At 38.0% G+C, this 23,026-nt stretch overlaps 1 protein-coding gene across 1 annotated transcript in view; it reads right to left on the bottom strand.

The window, feature by feature from the left end:
* Positions 1 to 9,070: 9,070 nt before the first annotated feature.
* Positions 9,071 to 23,026, bottom strand: part of HS3ST5 (heparan sulfate-glucosamine 3-sulfotransferase 5) — a 177,688-nt gene continuing 163,732 nt past the window's right edge. Inside the window, exons 2-3 of the mRNA XM_036767651.1 lie at positions 16,008 to 16,146; positions 9,071 to 10,839 (exon numbers count right to left, since the gene is read on the bottom strand). Of these exons, the coding sequence (XP_036623546.1) occupies positions 9,909 to 10,839; positions 16,008 to 16,114 (1,038 nt within the window). The 5' untranslated portion in view covers positions 16,115 to 16,146 and the 3' untranslated portion in view covers positions 9,071 to 9,908. The remainder of the gene's footprint in view (positions 10,840 to 16,007; positions 16,147 to 23,026) is intronic.

The raw sequence follows: 23,026 nt of genomic DNA, 5'->3' as shown, positions 1-23,026 counted from the left end.
GTAGGAGAGCTAAGAGCTTTGCTGGATTTTGAGAGGATTTAGGGGTGGGGAAATCTGCACATGCACATGGCCTCTCCCCAGGGAGCTACTAATGACATATTGGGGTAGAGATTCATCACTATTATACATATTGTCACCCACATAAACTGAAAGGAAGCAGGCAGCAAGAGACAGTTGTGAAGGTCTTTCAATCACATGGTCCTAGAAGAATTAATTGACCCCAAATTTTAGTCCTAGTTGTGGAGAGACGGTTGATATACCTTTTTAGTCTGAGACATAGGAGGAGTGGAAAAGGAGAATCATATGGCTGATTGATGGGAGTTCCTGAACCCCAACTTTCTAGGGAAAGAAAGAGCCATTCCTAGACAACTCAAGCTGCTTGGCAGGGGGCGGGGGTGGGTGAGAAGAAAAATGAAGCTGGAGGGACCACAGGGAACTGAGATATGATACAGGGGTACAAAACATCTAAACTGTCCTCTGATACTATCATGAGTTTTGTTTTTTTTGGACAGTGCAGGTCTAATGGTTGCCTCTCTTTGTCTTATTTTTGGAGAGAATCCAAGAATTAAGGTAGTCCCATAAGGGAAGTGTCCTGTGTGCATACCAGTAAAAATGAGACTGGTCAGGGGGTAACTAGATGGTGCAGTGCATAGAACACTGGCCCTGGAGTCAGGAGGTCCTGAGTTCAAATCTGGCTTCAGACACTAGCTGTGTGACCTTGGGCAAGTCACTTAACCCCTATTGCCTCCAAAAAAAGGAAAAAGAAAATGAGGCTCACCAGAATGTTGGGGTGCGGGAGGCTTTTTCTTTTAGTAACCTTCAGTTCATTTCCCTTCTGAGGAGAATATAAACATGAGAGAGATGCTATGAATGCAAAGGAGGTAATAGCTTTCTGGGAAGAAAAGTCAGCCTTACTGGAGGAGGAAGGCAGAATTATATCAGCTGATTATGGATGACTGCATATCCTTTATGACTTTTCTGCATTTACTCTTGAGTTGACAAAAGGTTGTCCTCTATCTGATGTGACTTGTTACCTTAAATATATGAGAATTGTAGACTCATTTCTCCACATCTGTGAAGACCTTGACAGGAGATATTCTGAGATTTCTCAGAGGCAGTTCCCATGGGGACAAAATTAGAGATAATTGCAGGGGACACTGTATCCAAGATTGAACCTGTTTTCTCTGGGCCCAGAGCATTGGGTACTAGCCAAGGGTTCTAGCTGTTTTTAGGTCTAAGCTTGTAGTTGCTTGAAAAAGACAGCCTACAAATTTTAGCTTCAAGGTAAAAGAGGGCAAAACTTTTCATGGAGCCATGTAGGGATATGGATGTTTTCCACCCACAACAAGCTGAAAAGCCAAAGTAAAGAGTGATCACAGAACCCTAGAATTTCAGAGATGCAAAGGATCTCAGTGGTCATCTATCTGTATTCTAAAAAGATTCCCTTTTCCAACACACTCTTCAAATGGTCATCCGGTCTTTGCTGAAAGACCTCAAAAGGGGAGCCCACCACCTCCTGAGGCAGTCTGTCCTACTTTTTGAAAGCTTCAATCGCTAGGAAGTTTTTCCTGACATCATCAAATCTAAATTTGCCTCTTTGTAACTTCTACCATCTGTCTCATCCCTCTTCGATGTAACAGCCCTTCAGATGCTTGAAGATAGTAACCGTGTGGTGCCACTGAGCTTTCTCTAAGTTATAACTCTCTGGCTCCTTCAAAAAATCCTCACATGGCATGATCTTAAGGTCTTGTCCCATCTTGATTGCCCTCCTCTCATACCAGTTGTAGGGCATCTTTTAAAAGCAAAAGATAGCTCAAATCAGCTGCAAAGGCCACCTTTCCTACCAGAAGCTTCTACGTATTGGCAGCACCTGGTACCTGGTACTATTATCTCTGTCAGGCCTCATTTTGCCAACAATCTTGTTGGGGTTCTTGAATTCAACATCAAATATTTTCTATTAAATTAACTTACAGGCCCTGGTGCTAGATTCTATGACCCTTAGCTACTAACCATTCTTTAATCCTGTAGTTCCAAATTGTTGTTTAAGGCTCAGCACAGGAGGGCTTTAAAACTCAGATTCTTATTAAACAAGCCAGCGGTATTTTGTTATTAGCACCTGAAACTGTGCTGCTTATACTTTTTCTTTCCATGACTAACACTAAGCACAGAGGTCCGAATGGATGGAGATGTCCATGGTAGGTTACCTTGTTGTTCCATGATCCATAGGTACTCTTTGGGAGATAGTACACTGTTGCACGTACAGTTAACACGTGTTCAGAAGTGATGAGAAGTGTCTATAGACTGCTCATGAAGGTTGGTTACATTCATGTTCTCAGCAGACTTCTTCCGGATTAATCACAAAATGTCACAACAAGGTTAAATAACAAAAGCTTGCTATGGCCTTCTTGATTTTGTTGAATGGCAACTCTATCCCAGTGACCTGATTTTAAACAAGAGTTTCTTTTCTTGGGAATAGCAAGCAACTGTTTTCTATGGAAATGCATGTCACTACCAAGTCATTTCTAATCTCTTTGTAATAGCATTATCATTTCCAAAAGACTCATGGAAATATAATCTAATAAACATCTAGAAGTGGTCCAAGGTATAAAAGGTTTTCGCTTTATGAAATTTCCTTCATTTCCTTGGCCCCCAATGTGTGATTATTCAACCTAAATTTTATACTTGTTCTAACTCAGAAAGAGATTTACTAAAGAAAGGGAAAATAATAGTGGATTGCATTTCTCCATGTTGCTTTGTGGTTACAAATGATGGTGTATACAATTTGATTTTTATAATTAAAAAAGGAGGAGGTTAGCCTAGATAATTTCTTGGTCTCCTACAGCTCTAAATTCTAATGAGCACTGTGTTCACGTGTGGGTGCTACATTTTAGGAAGGCACAGAAAAAAAAAACAGAAAGTAGAAATCAACCGAACTGGGGAAGGGATTCAAGTTCATGCAATATGAGGATCTGGAGACAGGAAGACTTGGGTTCAAATCTCATATTTAACATTTATTAGCTATGCGACCATGGGTAAGTCATTGAATATCTTTGAGCCTCAGTTTCCTGTTCTGTAAGATGAGCATATTAGGCTAGATGTTTTTGGAGATTCCTTCCATTCCTAAATCTATGATCTTATGAGAAACAAAATTTAGTGGGAAATGCTGTCATGTGGAAAAGTCAGTCTTGTTTTGCTTGGACTCATAGGGAAAACCTAGAAGCAAGGGGTAGAAGTTGGAAAGAGGCAACTTATCTTTGATGTCAAGGAAAAAACAAACAACCATCAGAGGTAGCTAAAGGTAGAATGAGATACCTCAGAGGGCACTGAATCCCCCATGAAGGAAAGTCTTCAAACAAAGACTGGAAAACCACTCGGGAATATGTTTTAGAAGGAATTATTTTTCAGGTATACTTTGGACTGGAGAGACTCTGCGGTCCCTTCTAACTCTGACATTCAGTGATTCTGGGATCTCATACGCACCAAAGTGGAGTAACTAGAGCTATCATCATCACTTATAGAGGGGGAAACAGACAGCAATATTAAATGATTTGCCTAAGGTCACAAGTGCTGGAGAGAGACCTTGAATTCAAGCTTTCTGATCCCACGTTTACTGTTCTCATAAAACCACACTGTATTTTGAAAGAAACATAATTTAAGGGGGGGGGTGTCCAATGAACTTGATTTAGAGAAAAAATATTTTGAAGCATTTTGTACAACAATTTGCATAAATACAATGGTTTATTGCAGATACTTTAAATTTATATATTAAAGCAAGTCTGGAAGAGTCTTTTCAACACTTTGTCAGCACCTTTGTGTTTCCACATGTCTTTGAAAGCAATTAAAATGAATTTCTTTAAAAACATTCCTTAATTTAGATGGATTTCCTCTGGTTAGGCCAAATTCATGAGATTTTCCTATATCGAAATGATTAAGAGGAAAATTTTGAAGTAAAGTTTTCTTTACTTAGCTTGTCCGTATGTTAGCATACTAGTTACCATAGTAGATGGCTCTGGAGGAGAAAGTGAGGCTGGTGACTTTGCAATTTGCAAGTCATATCATCATCCTCCTGATGTCATGGTCCTCTTCGAGAATGAAGGACAAACCACAACCACAACCAAAACCATTAACAAGGTTCATCTCCTGTTCAGATAATGAATGCTCAATATATGAAAAGATAAGAATGAATAGAGCTAATGGTAATACACAATCTAGAATAATCTCTAATTCTGCAGCCTTTGACAATGCTTAATCTATAACTAGTGTCATGGAGACCTTCAAATGAAGAGACAAATTGCAAATAATACCACTTGAGTATTCATCACAATGCAAGAACAGATTAAAAAATAACAACAACAAAAAGAAAAAACCCTTTTCACTGTTAAAATATGACACTGAAAATTTCATCTCGATTTAAGAAGCTGCTTTATAAATTTCCCATGCTGAGATACTCAGGATGAGAGCTACTCGAATTGGCATTTTAGCCTAGAATGACAGAACCGCTGTTTTTAGTTTTTAGAAATAATTTTGTCATTTTTTTCCTCATAAGCTGTCACTATAATCAAGCCACAGTTCCATTTACCCTATCTTTCCTTTATTATTTGGCAAGCCTATTTTAGATTAGAGAAAGTCTAATAGGTCATAGCTCTAAGATGCCTAAGTCTTTTAAATAGTGAAAGAAAGGAGTCAGTTATATAGCTATTTTGAAACATATAGATGACTTGGCTGTTAGAATAGAGTACTGGATTTCGAGACGTTCATTCCTAGACAGGATTTGAGTTCTGCTTGTACCACCCAGCATGGGCAAATCACTCTCTTCTTTGGGACTTAGTTTCCTTATCTATAAAAGAATGTTGGACTAGACACAAAAATTCTTAACCTTGTTTGGGGTCATGGACCACTTTGGCATTCTGGAGAATTCTGTGGGCACCTGTAATGTTTTAAAATGGATCAAACAAATAGGATTACAAAGGAAACCCAATTATATTGAAATACAGTTAGTTATTAAAATATTAAAGAAACAAGTCCACAGATTCCCGGTTAAGAACCCCTGGAACATGCTTAAGGTCTCCTCCAGTACTAACATTCTGTGATTTTGAATTTTTCTCTTTTCATTTGATGTTTTTAGTATTTTGTATATACTCACATGGTTTCCAAGGTCTTCTAAGATTACAAAGGTTGTGAGATTCTGTTCATAGATTTAGCACTGAAGGGACCATAGAGACCATCTAATTCAGCCTCTTTATTTAACAGATGAGGGAACTGAGGCACAAAGAGGTTACATAACATGTTTAGGGTCACACAGATATGAGAGAATTCTTCAGCAGATCTTAACAGCAACTTATTACATATCTTCCTATGGATGCTACTATAATAACTCGAAGGTTTCACTAAGGTTTGTCTATAAATTTTTTGATTCTATATTCTAGTTCATCCTTAGCAAGAAATGCTTTGCTAAATAAGTGTCCTGAAAATCTTAGTGGATTGTTGTGTTTGTCCTTCGTTTTCCAAGAGGACCATGGCATCAGGGAAATGAGAACGTGACTTACAGTTAACTTTGATTTAAGGGAGGACTGTGCAAGGTCACCAGCCTTACTCTCTTCTCTAGAGCCATCTGGATCCAGTGACCAGCTGTTTATCAGGATGGCTGGAGATGACTCAGGGTGCAAGGGGAGACCCTGCCCTTTTAGGCCAAGGCCTTTTTATGTACTCACTTAGAGTGAGGTAATACCCATTTAGTAAATAGGCCTCTTTAAGAAGTGAGTCAAAGGATGGCCCCTTTAATTAGAAAAAGAGAAAAAAATCATGCTGGGAGGGGAAGACCCTCAGGGTTGCTGTTCCATTCACTCTAAGGCTGGAGGGTCCAAAATACAGCCATTAAGTGGAGCTTGGGCAGGACCTATTGTGGTCCAACCTATGAGCTTCAGAGTGAACTAGGTTTAAGATTTTGTGGAAGATGATAGAAAGAAAAAGAAAGGAAGAGAAGAGAAGGAAGGAAGGAAGGAAGAAATCTAGCTAGTAAATCCCAAGTTAAGTGGGTAGCTTCTGGCCATCAAAATTTACCTTCCTTTGGAGAAGAGAAGGAGAGGGAGAGGGAGAAAGAGAAAGGGGGGGAAAGGAAAAGGGAGAGGGAGAGAATGAGTTGAGTTAGCTAACTGGCTGGGTCCTCATTCAGACAGCTTGGTATACTCACAGGTTGTGTTTGTGTCATCATCTCCCCAATTCCATGGTCTTCTTAGAAAACAAAGGACAAACACAACCTCTAGTGGATAAGGATAGAGGAGAGGCAACTTGGTACAATGTGATAAGAACTAGAGTCAAAAGACCAGCCCTGCCACTTAATACCTGTATGACTTGGAGCAAATCACTTTCCTTCTTTGGGCCTCAGTTTCCTAGTCTATAAAATGAAGGAGTTGGACTGGACAACATTTAAGGTCCTTTATGGTTCTAGGGCCTTTATGCCACATGAGTCAGAACATTTTTAATCTTTCCTCCCTCATTTGAATTTCTGAGCAAAAGAATATAAATGTGTCTTAAGTGAAACTGGGTATTCACCCAGATCACACAAATGAGGCCAGGGCTTCCACTATGTGATTCTATGAAATGACAAGATCAAAAACAGTACTGATTCAGCTAGCATCTTGGTGGCCCCAAAGAGGGGATGCTATTTTCAAAAAGTCTAATTTATGCTTAAGTAGTTGTTTCATGGACTTAATAATCTTAGAGTCAGAGGAGCCCTTAGACATCATTTAGTCCAGAAATGTCAAATACAGGGGCCACATCTGCTGCAATGCTTACAAGTGTGGTGTGAACCAGACTAAAATGTAATTGTGAGATATTTAACAAAATAAATAAAAATACAATAAAACATAGGCAATACTACATTGAAAATTAAGTCAATACACAACGTGCAGGTATCCTTATGTAGGGATTAGGGGCCCCATTTCTCTTTGAGTTTGATATCACTGATTTAGGCCAACATGCACCTGAACAGGAATCCTTTTCATAAATTTCCTCACAAGTGATGATCTGACCCACTTATTGAAGACCTCTCATGACAGAGAACTCACTGAGATGATGTTCTTATCTTCACTTTACTAGTATGGAATTTCACATCATGATTCATTGCTATACAGAATTTGCAAGTGAAGAAGTGAAGAAACTCCTTCTAATGAACCAAGCTGGTACCTTCTCTGCAACTTATAGTCTTAGGGGACTTCTGAGAGCACCAAGAAATGGAAGGATTTGCCTAGGGTCCCAGATAAGACTTGAACTAAGATTTGTTCTGACTTCAGAATTGGCTTGCTAGCTGTGATGCCATGTTGCTTCTCTATTAAATGGTATGGGGATCAAAAATCAGGGGTGTGCTGGAGCCAGCTCTTACTGGCTCATGATGGTTGATTGTTAAATTTTCAGTGTGAGCATTTATACCTTGGAAATTGACAAACACTACAAATCAGAGCTTGGTCTTTTTATATTTCATTGATTGCTTAGACTTAACTGATAGAGAACATGTTAATAGAACAGGTTGAACTTTAAAATTTGTCGTGCTTGCATTTTTCTTTTCTTTTCTTTTTTAACCCAGAGATCTGGCTCTTAAGCATTTAGCAGAAACCTTTTGAAAACACTTTTATAATTGTGGCATTGGGTATCTAACCAATTTTTTTTGGCATTGGTGGAGTGTAGAAGGACGAAAGGTGGATTAGAACACCAAGAAGGCCTCCATGCTCAAAAGTCTCTCTGCTATGTTTATATATGGAAGAATCTGGCTCTATGTTCCTTCAATCTGACTTAGTTTATGGCTCAAGAAAGAAAATTCCTTATAAATTAGATCTTGGAATCTCAGCCCAGAGTACTCCTAGCAGAATATATGACATGAGCCCTTAGCCCTGCATATGTGTTCTGAGCTGCGTGTCTATTCTCACCCTGAGAGGAATAGCATCTGTTGCTAATTAAACTTGTATAGGTGCTTTAAAATGTCAGACTAGACTAGCATTATGGATTACCACTAGAGGTGGAAAAGCCACTTATTTATAAAAGCACATTGTTAAATCATGGAATAGGACAAACATCCGTTGGGGAATTCCAAACTTATCATAACCTAGAGGGACATCATTATAATTTACTTATTTCCATAGTGCCTACCAATGTCTATTGGTCCATGCTCTCTAAAACATCAACTCTTGTATAACTTTTGAGAGAGGTGTAACTGCACAAAGAAAAGAGTCTCAGAGCTAGAGGCTGAGGACCTGGGTTCAAATTCCTCCTCTGCCACTTATTACCTATGTGACCTTGAGTGAGGCACTTGAACGCTGTGGGCCTCAGTGTCCTTATCTGTAAAAGAAAGAAGTTAGGGCCTCTGTCATCCATTCTGACTCTAAATCTAACATCCTTTGAAACTATGGAAATGTAGTTTATTTTTGTTTATGCCTTTCCTTGTTTTTCTGATACATATTTAAGCATAATACAGTATGTCTAATGTTTGTAAGACACGCAATTTAGCATTCATTTCCCTGGATGGAAAAAATGAGCCATATGTTGATGCTGGTAATAACTACACTGCTTGCAACTTGATCATTTTTGAGCAGCCTAATATATTTTCATTTCAAAGAGTGAAGACTGAAATCCCACCTTCCTTTCTGAAACATCAGCAGCTTTTGGTCTAAACAGACTGCAGAAATAGTCTCATCTTATTTGATCTAATCTCTCTGTTGGGCTGACTTTGATTAGAGCATCCAGGAAAGTGCTTTGTTGTTAACACTATGCCTGGGTTCTATTCACATGTTCCTTGTTGCTCTTCTAGCACAGGGGGAGCAAATTCGAGGGAATGAATTAATTGTTGCAAAGTTGTAGCTAATGAGCACCCGTGTTCTCTGAGATGGTTATTAGACCCGCTATCCAGATGGTTGAGATTTTTAAATATACTTTGCTTCCCTTCATAAATATGTTTCCTCAAGGGTACAAAAATTGAAAGGAGGAGTGTACACACTTTCTTATACCCTCTCATCTGCAGACACACATTGATGGCCTAGGGAGCCAGCAGGAGGTATGGGAAAAGAAACTGAAAAGAAAGTTCACATATAGTCGTTTTAATCCATTCCTGTTTTAAATACCACAATAAATTTAATTTCCACAATAAATTAAATAGCCATATTCAGTTTACAAAATAGAATTACTTATTGTGAAACCAGTATTTACAGGCAATATACACTATGTACACAACATTTCTCTTTGCTGACATACAACATAGAGGGTAAAAGATTGGACTCTTGGACATGTGATTGACATGCTACAGGTGACACGATAGTCCATACGAAAAAACAATAGTGCAAACTCACCACGGGAACTTTGGAACGATGTCAAATTGTTATGAGATAAGACATTCTTGGAAATAAGATGAAAACAGTATGACCCAGTTTCACGGCACTAATTCAGCATCTGAATTAAAGAGCCAGTATTCCCTTAGAAATATGCATACCATATGTATACTTCATCCTATACATCCTGATCTCTCCTGAAGCTTCACAACCAGCTGTATATTCTCACATATTAATCATTTGGCTTAGATCTATGAAAATGGCAAGTGACAAACTTTGAGTCAAAGGAAGCCTAACTCTTTGAAGAAGAGCTGAATTCATTTACCACTCCCCCCCAAATACCACCTCTTCTTTCTCTAAATAGCCTAAAAAAATGATACAACTATGTAGAGATTAAATTGTTTTCAGTTTACTTCTCAGTAGAAAAAAATGGGTCCCACTGTATATTTGGTCACACACTGCATATGTACAAGTACTCATGGGGTGAAAAAAAAGACTTGGATAGCTGTGTTTTGGAAAAGTGCATATTTGAATCTAAAGAAGACACTGTGTCCCTCTTGGTGCAACACACACAGTGTTGTAGGATATATTTGTTTAGGGCCAGTTCAATGTCCTCCCAGTGATCTGGTAGAATTTTTGATTGAAAGGGTGAAAGAATTTGCGCAATTTGGTTATTACAGAGGGATCTACCTCCGGATGAATGCGTCCCTTGCTGCCTGCCAGGCACTTGTTAAAGACAATGTTAAACCGCAGGCAGTAAAACCCCCTTGTAGCATTGAAGTATAAATTGTACTGACTGATCCTGGGAGGAAGATTGAGGAACTTCTCCACTAACTGGAGTTCTGGCAGTGGTTCCGTAATGAGCCGATCTCCATCTACTATGTGAAACTGCTCAATTGGAAAGTATTTCAGCCACCTCTCCAGATGTTTTGTATAGATGCTGGTCCTCACAGCCTTATACTTAGTGTTCACCTCACAGGTATTAGAGTCTATTGCCAGCTTTTCAAATTTGTAGTAGGTTTTGTTCTTCCTCTCCTTCCCCTCTAGCACCTGAGTATAATCAGAAATAGCTCTTGTTGTGGGTTCCCTGACAATAATCAGCAACTTGATGGATGAGTTCATTTTGTAAATCCTTTCTGGTACCTCCTCTGTGATAAAATAGGCAGGGCTCTTCTCAATGGTGATTTGTTGAGGGTATGAAAATGGCATTTTCTTCCTGTACCACTCAATGCCCTTGGCATAATTCTCATCATTATCAAAAAAGTGGATTTCCTGTGAGGCTTTGACCACAGCAGGATGGAGATTCAGCATCTCAAGTAGGGCTCTGGTGCCTCCTTTCCTCACTCCAATGATGATAGCTTTCGGGAGTTGCTGGACCAGATTGTGGAGTCGAATCTGCTCCTTGGTGGCGTTGCCCTTCCGGAACTCGTGGAGAAGGCCACGTTTGAACTGCAGCGCCCGGAGTGGGATCTCAGCCTGACTGCGGGCTCCAAATCGACCTTCAATTGGGCAAATGGGCTGTAGTCTGCAAGCAATAAATGGAGACTTTAAGACGCTCATTGCAATCAACTCTTCGTTTTTCTGGTTTTCAAGCCAGATAGAGCAAACAAAGACTTTTAAAAGCACAAAACCAAACCAAAACTAAAATCCACTGACCTCCCAGACTGCTGAAATCTATGATAAGCATATGCTTGAGGAATTTTATTTTAGGGAACCTAATATTTCATAGAGCACATACAATTGATAGCTTTCTTTTCATTATTGCTCCTTAAATTTTTTTAATTCACCAAGCACTTAATTGACTACAGAGTATACTAGTACTTACAGGGAACGACCGACAAACGGCTTTTTAAACAGCTTGCTGGTTAGCATCATTTGGAAAATGTACAAATGTGGCAGATTTAAAATCTTTTGATGAGTGTTTTTGGGATACCCAGTTTCCTTGTACTTCTTCGGCATTTGAACACTATAAAAAGCTTTGACATCTGATTAAAAAACAGTAACAATAAAAAACAAAACAACAGTCCTAGACCTCACCTTCAATTATCTGTAGCAGCTTGTAACCTATTAATTTTAAAAATGACTAAGCTTTCTAGCACATGTGAATCTGACAGAGTTTTTGTATTTAAGGTTAGGGACATGCAGAGATGTATATGGCATTCTCTGCTTCTCTTTGTCTACTTATCTAGAGAGATCAAGGATTTTCTCCCTCTCTCAACCCTGTGACTCAGTATAGGGGATAGGGATGATTAGACTGTAAGCTCCTCCATTAGACTGTAAATTGCTTCAGGGAAGGACTGTCTTTTGCCATTCTTTGTATCCCCAGCATTTAGCACAGTGCCTGGCACATAGTAGGAGCTTAACAAATTCTAGTTGCCTGATTAGACCTGTGATTTCATTGGTATCGGTCACTTTTAAGTGAGAAACCTCTCTCTATCAATAATGCAGGTTGGCTCTTTCCCTCCATCTTATGATCTTAGGGAATTGTTTAGTGCAGAAGTGTCAAACTTGGGTCCCACATGTGGCTGCAGAACTCATAAGTGTGAACTGAACCAGGTTGAGATGTAACTGGGAAATACTTAACAAAATAAATAAAAATATAATACAACATAGATAATGTTAATTTGTATTTTACTAAATCAGTGTGCTTTCCTAGATTAAAAGACTTGTTCGGGTTCATATACAGAGTACTTGTCAGAGGCGGGACTCATACTCAAGTTTTCTTGGTTTCAAGACTGGTACTCTATTCACTTCCATGAGGCCTCTTTAGCCTCAAAGTATGAACACTAAAACAAATTCAACTTTCAGCAGCAATTGTAGCATGTTTCACTGAGCACCTGTGCAAATTTGGAGTCAACTAGTTCAAGGATGGAGCTGGATAGCTACATGTCTCTCCTGCTTGTGAATAAAAATTTGGAGTAACACTACCTAAGCTAACTATACGTTAGCTCATTTCCTTTGAAAAAAATTTAAATCAATTTTCTTTTTAATTTGTGGAATAAAACAAATATTTCTATAACATAGTATAATAAAAAAGATAATTGCACATGAAACCTCAAATCTATCATGTCTAACTTGCTATTCCTTTTAAATATATAATAAACTTATCATGTAAATTTCTTTTTTTCCCCTTCTCTCCCGACCTCTCCTGCAATCAGGACAGCATATTGATCTAGTAAAACCCAAATTAATATTGTCTATGTTCTATTATAGTTTTATTTATTTTTGTTAAACATTTCCCAATTACATCATAAACTGGTTCAGTCCACACTTGTGAGTTTTTCAGCCACATGTTGGGGTATTATTATTATTAGCTGGTATTTCCAAGACTATATAAACTAATAACAAGGATGGAGTATAGAAGGAAAGTTTCTGTTAGGCAACTCTGCAAAATGAATAGGAACCTTTGCTGAGGGAGGAGGTTATGATCACTGTTAAGAGATGATATGACCTTATTTCCTAACACTTTATCATATAGCTCTCCCATGCATTGAACACAGCTTATTTTGTGGCTTAGGTATTTGTGTTCATGTTTCTCCTCTCTACTAGATGAAGCTTCTCCAGAACAGAGACTGGATATGTCCCTCAGATAAGCACCAGGCAGTGAACATAGCAAATACTTTACAAATGGTTGGTAAAACGAATTTATAAGATCAATAATATGGCAAATGTAGGTGGTAATGTGGAAAGAGGAATGGATCTGAAGCCAAAAGACAGTGATCAAAACCCTGACCCTGCTTCTTTGCACCTATGAGACCTTTGGCTAGTTAATTCATCCCAGTAGGCCTTGGTTTCTACAACTACAAAATGAGGTGGTTGGACTAGAATCATTAGTAATTACTAAGAGTCTTTTAAAGCCTTTCACAGCCTTGCTCCTTAAATTTTTTTAATTCACCAAGCACTTAATTGACTACAGAGTATACTAGTACTTACAGGGAACGACCGACCTACCTTTCCAGTCTTTTTATACTTTATTCCACTCTACCTTCCTTGGACTAGAGATGCTATTTCCCAATCGGTGCCTTTTCACTGGCCACCCCATCCCCTGTGCCCCCGCCCCCATGCCTGGAATTCTCTCTTTCTTCTTACCTCTGCCTCCTGACTTCCCCGGCTTCCCTCAAGACTCATTTCAAGTCCTGCCTTATGCAAGAGGCCTTTCCCATTATTCACACACCCCAACTTCCCTCTGCTAGTTCCTTACCTCTCAGTTTATCTTCCATTTACATTGCATATATTTTGTTTTTACATAGTTGTTTATATTTTGTATCATCCTTTAGACTGTGAACTCCTTGAAGGCAGGAACCATGTTTTTTGCCTTTCTTTGTATCCCTAGTGTTAGCACAATGCCTGGGCTCACAGCGATTATGTGATTCTTGACAGACTGACTCTAAAGTTTCTTCCAGCTCTAAACCTATGATCCTATAATCCAATAATTGTCTCAACCTGAGGATATGGTACATTTCTAAAATTCAGTCTTAATTTTCCCAAGTGGACCTAACAAATCAGGTTAAGCCTCTTTTTCAAAGGAGATAATGTTGGCTGTATGAGCACATTTAATTAGAATCTTACTGAATGAAGTTTCTAGTCACTCTGGTAATGTAAAGCCTCTTTCGAACTGTCCTTTCAGTTGTTATTCTCAAAATATAAACGTTTAGGTGTTGCTTGCCTTTCTGTTTTTTGTAAGCCGGTAGTGAGTAGTGTGGTACAGGGAAGAGAGCACTAGATTTGAAGTTAGAGGCCTAGATTCAAATCCTGAGTTTGCTAATAACTAACTAACTACCAGTGCAACTTTGGAAAAATGACTTTATCTCTCTCTGTCTCAGTTTTATCATCTGAAAAATGAGAGGTTTGGACTAGATGATCCCAAAAACCTTTTCAGACTGTAAAACCTATGGTAATGGGTAAATAGAAAACAGTGCTTAACAGAATGGATATTCTGTCCACTTAGAAGCCATGGGAGAGACACTAGCAAAGTATTATATTTTACTAAAAGAAAATATGTCGGGATGTAGGTATTCTAACACTTTATATTTATATTCATAGCAGATGTAAATATATTTTGGGGAGTGGTCATCTAGATTATTGATAGATAGGAAAGTAATGGGTGAAATTCTGAGAAACTTCACCACTCCCAGGGTTTAGACATAATCTGGCCACACTTCCAAGCAGAGGATTTCTCGAGAAGCCCACTGGGCAATGCAAACCCTTACAAAAAGATCAGATTTATTTGCATCAGAAAGAGAAAAGAGATGAAGGGGAAAAAGGCAAATTATTAGGAAACAATGACGCAACTAGAGAGCTAGCCTTCAGGTTATGCTATTTTACTGGTAGCCAAGCATCAGCTTGTGAAACTACTGTCCCTTAGCAGCTCATAGGATCACTAGCCGTGACTTGTTTCTAATTAGTGGTGAGCCTCGTTAGGCATTTGGAATTAAAATTGTCAGAAGGACTCACTATACAATTCAAAAGAATCCCAGCCTCTGCTCTGGCTGGATAATCTTAAAGTATTTGTTGCTTAGAGTTGAGGACTCAGACATATAGGTCTGGTTCCAGGTCCTGGTTAGAGAAGGAAAACTGAAAGTTAGCTATCATACCAATTTTAAGCCCGGCTGCATTTTCAGTAACAGTGGCCGCTGGGTTAGTGGAGAAAGCAGCAGGAGTTCAGAACTTCAATCTCTCCGGTGAAAGAAATGGATTTTACAGTCAAGAAGTGAGATTGGCACAGCTTGTCTATTCCAAGCAATATTTCCCTAACCTTTGGGGACCCCAGTTTTTCTAGGTTTATTCTCATTTCAGAAATTAGCTTCTCTGTTCTTCCCCTATCACTGAGAATCCAGGACTTTCCCAAGTTGTTCAGTGTGAAGCCATTTGGTAGTGTTGGGACTCTCACATCCCTGATAGCATTTCAAGTTTTTGTCGGCTCAGAGATATATATCCTTGTTCTCTACTAATTTCTTCGCTTTGGATTTTCCAGGACTCTCAGGGTAATCTCTTAGAGAGATAGGCACCTCGCCTGGTGCTTTCAGAGCCTGATTGAAAGCTGGAGCTAATTAACATAGTTAAAATTCTCCAAGCCTGCAGCCATCTTTCAAGTGCAATAGGATTTCCAAACTTGACGAGTTCCTTTGCAGACTCATACATAATTTTAACTATTACAGTAACACATTAATTGCCCACTCATAAATTTGGAGAAGATGATGCATAAATACATCATCACTGTTTTGCTAAGGCTAGAGGTCAATACACAGATGCATGCAGGCCAGAATGAGCTCCTGGAATTACATTTTTACCATACACTGTTTTATGTTCCTTTTTATAAACATGTGCCAGTGCCTACAGAATACAAATGCATATGGACAAATATGAGGGTTTGGAGCTAACTGAAACTTCTTTTCTTTTCTGCCCCAAAGGAAAGCTCAATCAAATTCAGAACTGCAGAAGGTATATTTCATGGGAATTTTGGACAAAGAAAATAAATGGATATGCTTAAAAAGATGTCTTATAGAAGCACAATCAATATTGACTTCATAGTATACACACATGAATGTATACACACACATATATGTATAGACACACAATACATACACGGGAATACACACATATGTGTAATGTATACATACACTAATCAAATATGTATATGGGTGTGTGTGTGTGTGTGTGTGTGTGTGTGTGTGTGTGGTGTATTCAACCTACCTATCCAAGCTCCCAACTCTGGCAACTAGATATAGAAGACTTCCAATAGCAAGACTTCCCAGCACAAAGAGCTTCTGTCTCAGCAACGCCTGCTGTTTGAATAGCATGGCCCTCCATCAATCTTCAGGACTTCTTCAATCTGTAACAGACCAAAACATAGAAACCACCCATGAGCAAGTGGTGATACATCGATTCATACTGATTAATAGAAAGTCAACTGGTTCTCACACACGATGAAGGAATATTCTCTCCCCACCCCTGAATTAAAAAGAAAATGACCCCAAACTTTTAGACTTATGGAAAGATTTAGAAAAAAAAAACCTTGGTGTTTTAAGATTAGGAGCTGCACATAGAGAATAAAATGAACAAGTTGGAAACTGTTCAACCAATGTCCATAGGAAATGACAATATGGAGCAATCATGTAATTTCTTCTAAATCAATTCAGGTGAAAGAATATTGCCAGGGAGAAGAAGAGAGGCAACTTGAGATCTGAATGGATCTGCTGTCTGTCATTTGATAGCTCTAAGAACAGAAAGAGCCCATGAAGAGATAAATTTCTGTCTAGCCATATTATCTCTTTAGTATACCAATGTTATTTTAGTTATATTTTTAACAAAAAAAAAGGCAAATGGAAGGGAAGACTCACATAGCAAAGACAGATCAGTCTCAAGAAAATACCTCAATTTCATGGAATAAGAATGTCATACCTTAGAGGGGACTTTGGAGGTCATACAGTCCAAATCTCTAATTTTATAGGTAAGGAAATAGGAGCCCACTTAAAGAGGTAAGTGACTTGTTTGAGGTCACTCAGCAAGGTCAAGCAGAATTGGTATTGGTCTCATACTCTTTCTATTACATCTCATTCATTCTCAGCACACTTTCCATGGGGTTATCCTGGTAGCTGGTTAAGAAGGGTAACATTTTCATTTTTTCTATAATTTCTAATTTTTTTTGTTTTATGTCATTTTAATTTTCAATTATATTCTTCCCCTTGTACTACCTAGAAAGCTATCTGTTGTAACACAAAACAAAAAAGAGAAGGAAAAGAAAGTAACTCAGCAAAACTAAGCAACGTATTAACTGAGTTTGAAAGTATCTGCAATTTCCTACAGTCATATCCATGAACTTCAACGAAAGGACAGAGCTGGATTTTTCTTCTCTTCTTCTGGGATGAATTAACATTATAATTTTTAAAATTTTTTTTTCAATTTGTAAAACCCTATTTTCTCCACCTTCCACCCCCAATACATTGACAAAGAACAACAAAAACAAAATCCTTGTAACAAATACATATAGTCCAGCAAAATGAATTTCCCATACTGATCACATCTAAAAATATCTGTCTAAATCTGCGTCTTGAGTCAATTGTCATTTCGTCAGAAGGCAGGTAGCATTCTTCATCATAGGTTCTTTGGAATCTTCATTGGTCACTGTCTTGTTAAGGGTTCTAAAGTCTTTCAAAGTTCTATTTCACAATGTTATTATCATATAAATTGTTCTCCTGGCTCTGTTGACTAGTTCATACTTTCATAGAAATCTTCCCAGATTTCTCTCAAACCATCAAATTCATTCTTTCTTTCTTTCTTTTCTTTTCTTTTTTTTTCAGGGGGGAAGGCAGGGCAATTGTGGTTAAGTGGCTTGCCTAAGGTCACACAGCTAGTAAGTGTGTCAAGTGTCTGAGGTCACATTTGAACTCAGGTCCTCCTGACTCCAAGGCCAGTGCTCTATTCACTGCGCCACCTAGCTGCCCCTAAATTTGTTGTTTCTTACAGCATCATTAATTTGAATACCATAATTTGTTCATCAATCCCTCCAAATGAATGGTACTTCTTTATAAAAAGTACTCCTATAAATATTTTTGTACATCTAAGTCCTTTTCCTGTTTCTTTGATTTCTCTAGTGTTAAAGCCCTAGTAGTGGTATTGCTAAGTCAAAGGATAAACACAGTTTAATGACTTTTTGGGGGAACAGTTCCAAATTTCTTTCTAGAATGACTGGACTAATTCACTTCACAAATAACGCATTAATGTGCCTTTTTTCCTGCAGCTTCTAAAACTATTGACATTTTTCTCTTTTATAAACTTTGTCAAGCTGATGGTCATTAGGTAGAATCTTAGAATTTCTCTAATTTGCATTTGTATAATTATTAGTGATTTGGAGCATTTTTCATATGGCCATTGATAGCTCATACTTGTCCTTTTGAGGCCTTTAACCGTTTATAAAGTGGGCAATGGCTTTTATTCTTATAAATTTAAATAAGTTCCATATGAACTATAAAATATCAGATTTTTTGGTCCTTTCCATCATATTGTTGTAGTCATGATGTATATTATTTTCTTTCACTCTGAATAAATTTATCTTTCCATACTTCACTGTATTTTTCATATTCATTGCTATGGCACAGTAATATTCCATTTATATTTTTATAACACAATTTGTTTAGCTATTACCTAATCAATGGTCATCTACTGTACTTTGTTTCCAATTCTTTACCAGAAAGTGCAAGCACTTTCTAGGATACAAGGTACAAGAGCAGCTAATTGTTGGAAAGATATTATTTTGGGGCATATAGCTGTACTAAACTAATATGTATATATACACATATATATACACACACACATAAATAATTTAAAGTAAAATTATAAATAGTATAAATAAATAATATATAATGTAATAAATAACATTTATACATTATTTGTAATTTTATTATATTATTATATTAATATAATATATAATACTATATTATTTATATAGGAAAGGAATTAATATATGCACACAAACATATGTAATATATGTATATACACATGATATATACACATGCACATGTATACATGCATACATGTATATATATATATATGTGCATAGATAAAGCTATATCTAGCCAGTACTTTTCCATGAGCAGCATTCCTTAAGGTGGGGAATGGCAGGGTGAGGGAGGTTGGAAGGGTGGGAGGAGAACTGTCATGAATACCTCGAGATCATCAGCCCTAATCTTATAATAGTAGCTTCCAGTATCCCTTAAGGGAAGACTGTTATGTTGGTCTCAACATCACCAAGTCTAATCTTATTACAGGTATAAAATGGAGAGATTCTTTATACAAAATATACTTCACCTAATGTATAATATTACCTACAATAAATTCTTATGCTGGAGTCTAATAAGAAATGGAATTGGCTAATTAATCCAGTCCTTCCCCCTCCCCCACCCTCTACCCCTTACTTACCTAGTTTTGTTTTCTACAACTCTCTATTACACACCCTCCATTTCAGTCATTATTACTTTCCATGTATATTTGTTTCATTCCCCAGTCCTTTGCTTTTGCTTATGTAGTTCCCCATACCTGAAGAAGAGTTGGGTTTGAGTTCCAATCTGTGTGACTCAGGGTAAGTCATTTAATCTCTCGGGTTCAGTTTCCCCATCTGGAAAATGGGGGGGAGGAATATTTTTATTTCCTCTCTCACTGAACTTATTTGAGGAAAGCACTTTATAAACTTTCAAATCCTGATTTCATTACAATCTTAGGCTTCTTATCAGACTATGCTACTTTTTTTCATCTGTGTAAATGATCAGCTCAGACTAGAGGATCTTTCTGCTCCTCTCCAGCTCTAAAATGCTCTGATTTCTCTTTAAAACACAAGCTCAGAGGCATGCTGTAGCAGAAAAGACACTGGATTTGCAAGCCGAGGACCTGGGTTCTAATCCTAGCTATGCTATTTAATAGCTGTCTAACCTCAGGCAGTTGATTCAAATTCTCCGTGTCTCAGCTTCCTTCTTTATAAAATAAAGATGTTGAAATAGGTGACCTATACAGTCTCTTTCAGCACTAAATCTTGTGACCCTCTCAACCTGTGATTCCAATTTCCACTATCACACCTTCCTAATTACTTTTCCTCAATTAATCTTACAAAAATGATATTTTTAATTCTATCAATCTTCTGCTAAAGAGTAAGTATAATAGTTTCCTGCTGCCTACTGATCACATCCTCTCAATTCAAATTTCTTCATTAACCGGTCCCCTTCATTTATTAGGTACAAAGTGGGCAGTTGGTAATATGCCTACTCTATACTTGGCATTTTAGTCAGCCCCAAAGGAACTTATATTTTAGCTGGGAAGTTAAAACAATCAGAGAATGATGTTATCTCTAGGTACTTACCAACATGAGCTCTCCACTCCAGTCAAGTTGCTTTCTTTATGGTTCCCCTACATGTTCAATCTTGCTTTGGTGCTCTTTCTCAAGGGGTTCCCTCTGTCTGGAATGCCTCCTTCATTTCCCTTGGCCAATCCAAATCCTACACTTCCTTGAAGGCCCTGCTTAAGCCCCGCCTTCCCCATACACAAGCTCTTATTATAGTAGGCTGTTATATCACGTTCCACTTGATCATATATTGCCTTGGATTTTTTATTCCCCAGTGTTTCCCATAGGCACATCTCCTCATCCCTACTTAGTGCAAATTCTTCCAGGGGTGGCACCAGATCTTCTGTTTCTTTTGTATTTCCCACAGTGCCTAGCACCACAGGTGCTTAATAAATACCTATTGACTTGACTTGTTCACAGTGTTTGAGAAAGATTATCCTGACAGCAGAGTACAGGATGAACTGGAGTGAGGGGCCAGTGGAGGCAGAGACCTGAACAGACATGGAGTGAGTCATTTGTTTATTGGGATAATAATACCTACCTTCAGGGTTCTAGGAGAATTAGTCATTCTTTGCAATACACTTTGAAGAAGAAAAGAATAAAATAAATGCTAAAGCTCCCATTGATAAGGTAATTGAGTTGAAAAAAAATGTAAGCTCATTCTTAAGTATTTGGTGATTTTATTTTTAACAGTTCATAGTATTAGTTGAGCTCTTATTACTGGACTTTTGAATATGTGACCGATCACCAATTCTCCTTTTTCACCCTGCTTAGCAGAGGGCATCTGGAGCAGGAAGAATACTAGGTCTCCTGGGACAACAAATTTTACGGGCAACAAGCCAAGCCAAGCATCTCTGGCCCAGGTGTACTACACTAGGGAGAGGGAAGACCACCTCCACTTTTAAGGACAAATAAAATAAACTGGAAGATGTGGTTGTTGAGTGGATTGGTAAGTCCATATTTACCTGGATGTGGTAGGGTGACATGATTTACAAAAGTTAACACTGATTCGGGTTTCCATATCATTGGAAGCTGGACGGATGGTTTCATAGTTCTCTCTGGTTATAGACATTACCAAGAGTTTTCTCTCTCTCAGACAGTAAGAGTTAAAGAGATTTTGCTATTGTTCCATTTAACAAGTCTTGGCAAAGGGAAGCTTCTCAATCAATTCAGCCCATAAGGGGTCACTTCATTTTTTCTAAATACTAGAAAATCCTGGAAGAGGCCATTAGAATGATGAGCTGGGGTCATATTAGAGTTTCCAGGTGTGGATTATACTGTGCTGATTCCATTAAGCCCTAGCCATTGCAAAACCTTCTCTATCATTTAAAAGTTTGTCCTAATTATCCATACAAGACTGACCAAGAGGAAGAACAATATCTATTTTCCACGTAGTGATATTCAGGTGCACCGATAATCCATTAAACTGCTCCATCTTGCATGTCTTGCAAGGCCACTGAAAATAAACAATGAACTGTGCCCCAAATTGTGGAACAAGATGAAGAGTGGGCTGAATTGCTTTGGAGAAGCAATGCAGTACTTAAAGACCTCAAGTGTTTCCTTGTGTGAAAGGGACATCTTTTTAATACCAATATTCTTCCAGTGACAGCATGCTATAATGGCTAGAAAGTGAACCTCTAAGCCAAGAAGACCTAAGTTTAAGTCTCACTTCTGACACACACTGACCATTGGATCCTGGGGAAATCACTTAGCTTGTCAGTGCCCTAGGCAGCTCTCAACAACTAAACGTTACAGGGAAGTACTGACTTGCATTGACAGACAATTTCCTCCCTTGTGAGTTCCTTACGCCAATGATATTGGACTCACGGGTCCATTTCTATCCCTTATCCCTATTCTTCAGGGATACTATAAAACTGTGAAACATGGAATGCCACCCTCCAGAGAATTAAAATTAGAGGTCATCCAAGAATCAATGGAGACATTCATGGTGGGCACAAGAAAATTGTAGTGTATTACCAATGAAGAATTACACAGGTGAAAGAACATGAAAGATATTATCATAGAAATATATGAAGGGAAGGAGAGGTAGATTAATCATATATCTAGAGTGAGAGATAACTGATTAACAAACTGTTTCTTAAGGGATCTAAAGGAATTTTCCCAGTATGTTGTTTGGGTGGCCTATGGAAGAGGTACTGAGTGACAAAAGCTGTACAGCATGAAAATGTATGGTTATATTGATTGTTGGGAGCATCACATTGATGGGATTGCAGATCCACCATTGCTGTCCTGAAGCACACAGACAAAAGTTTGAAGCCCCGTGTCCAGGGAATTGGTAACATTCCATATGGCCAATGTAGGCTGATTGCCTTGACTATTCCAAATTCTTCTGAGTATGGTTACATAGAAAAATTCCAAGAATAATTTCCTAATCTTTTAGTATATCAGTAACATTCACAATAGTTGGGTATTCAGGGTGAAAACTTTTCTTGGGGGAAAGGGATACTAACATGTTTTGCTAGAATAAAAAAGAAAAACAAAGACTTAAAAAGGATAACTAGAACAGTCTCTTTTTTGCCTATCAGTCTTTAAATGTCTTTTTCTAGGTACAAATCAGAATAATTACTATTTCCTCAAACTAATACAGATTTTTTTAAATCTTAAGAAAAAAATGTTTTTTAAAATCTTAAGAAAAAAATGCCATTGCTGCTACCACAGGCCACAACCAGTACATCTTCCATCAGCCCACACCCCAGTATGTGCAGACCTCTCTAGTTTCCTAAGCTGCTCTGGGCTAGAAAAATGACTCCCTATGACTTTTTCTTCGCTTTTCCTTATCAGAATTTGATTTGGTGCATTTTTATGTTGTTATAGAGGGGATATATTGAGAGAGCTCAGCAAAGATGCTAATTTCACCTCA

This window comes from Trichosurus vulpecula, chromosome 7, assembly GCF_011100635.1.
Source record: "Trichosurus vulpecula isolate mTriVul1 chromosome 7, mTriVul1.pri, whole genome shotgun sequence".
Classification (NCBI taxonomy): Eukaryota; Metazoa; Chordata; class Mammalia; order Diprotodontia; family Phalangeridae; genus Trichosurus; species Trichosurus vulpecula.
This window is presented reverse-complemented; position numbering and strand designations above follow the sequence as displayed.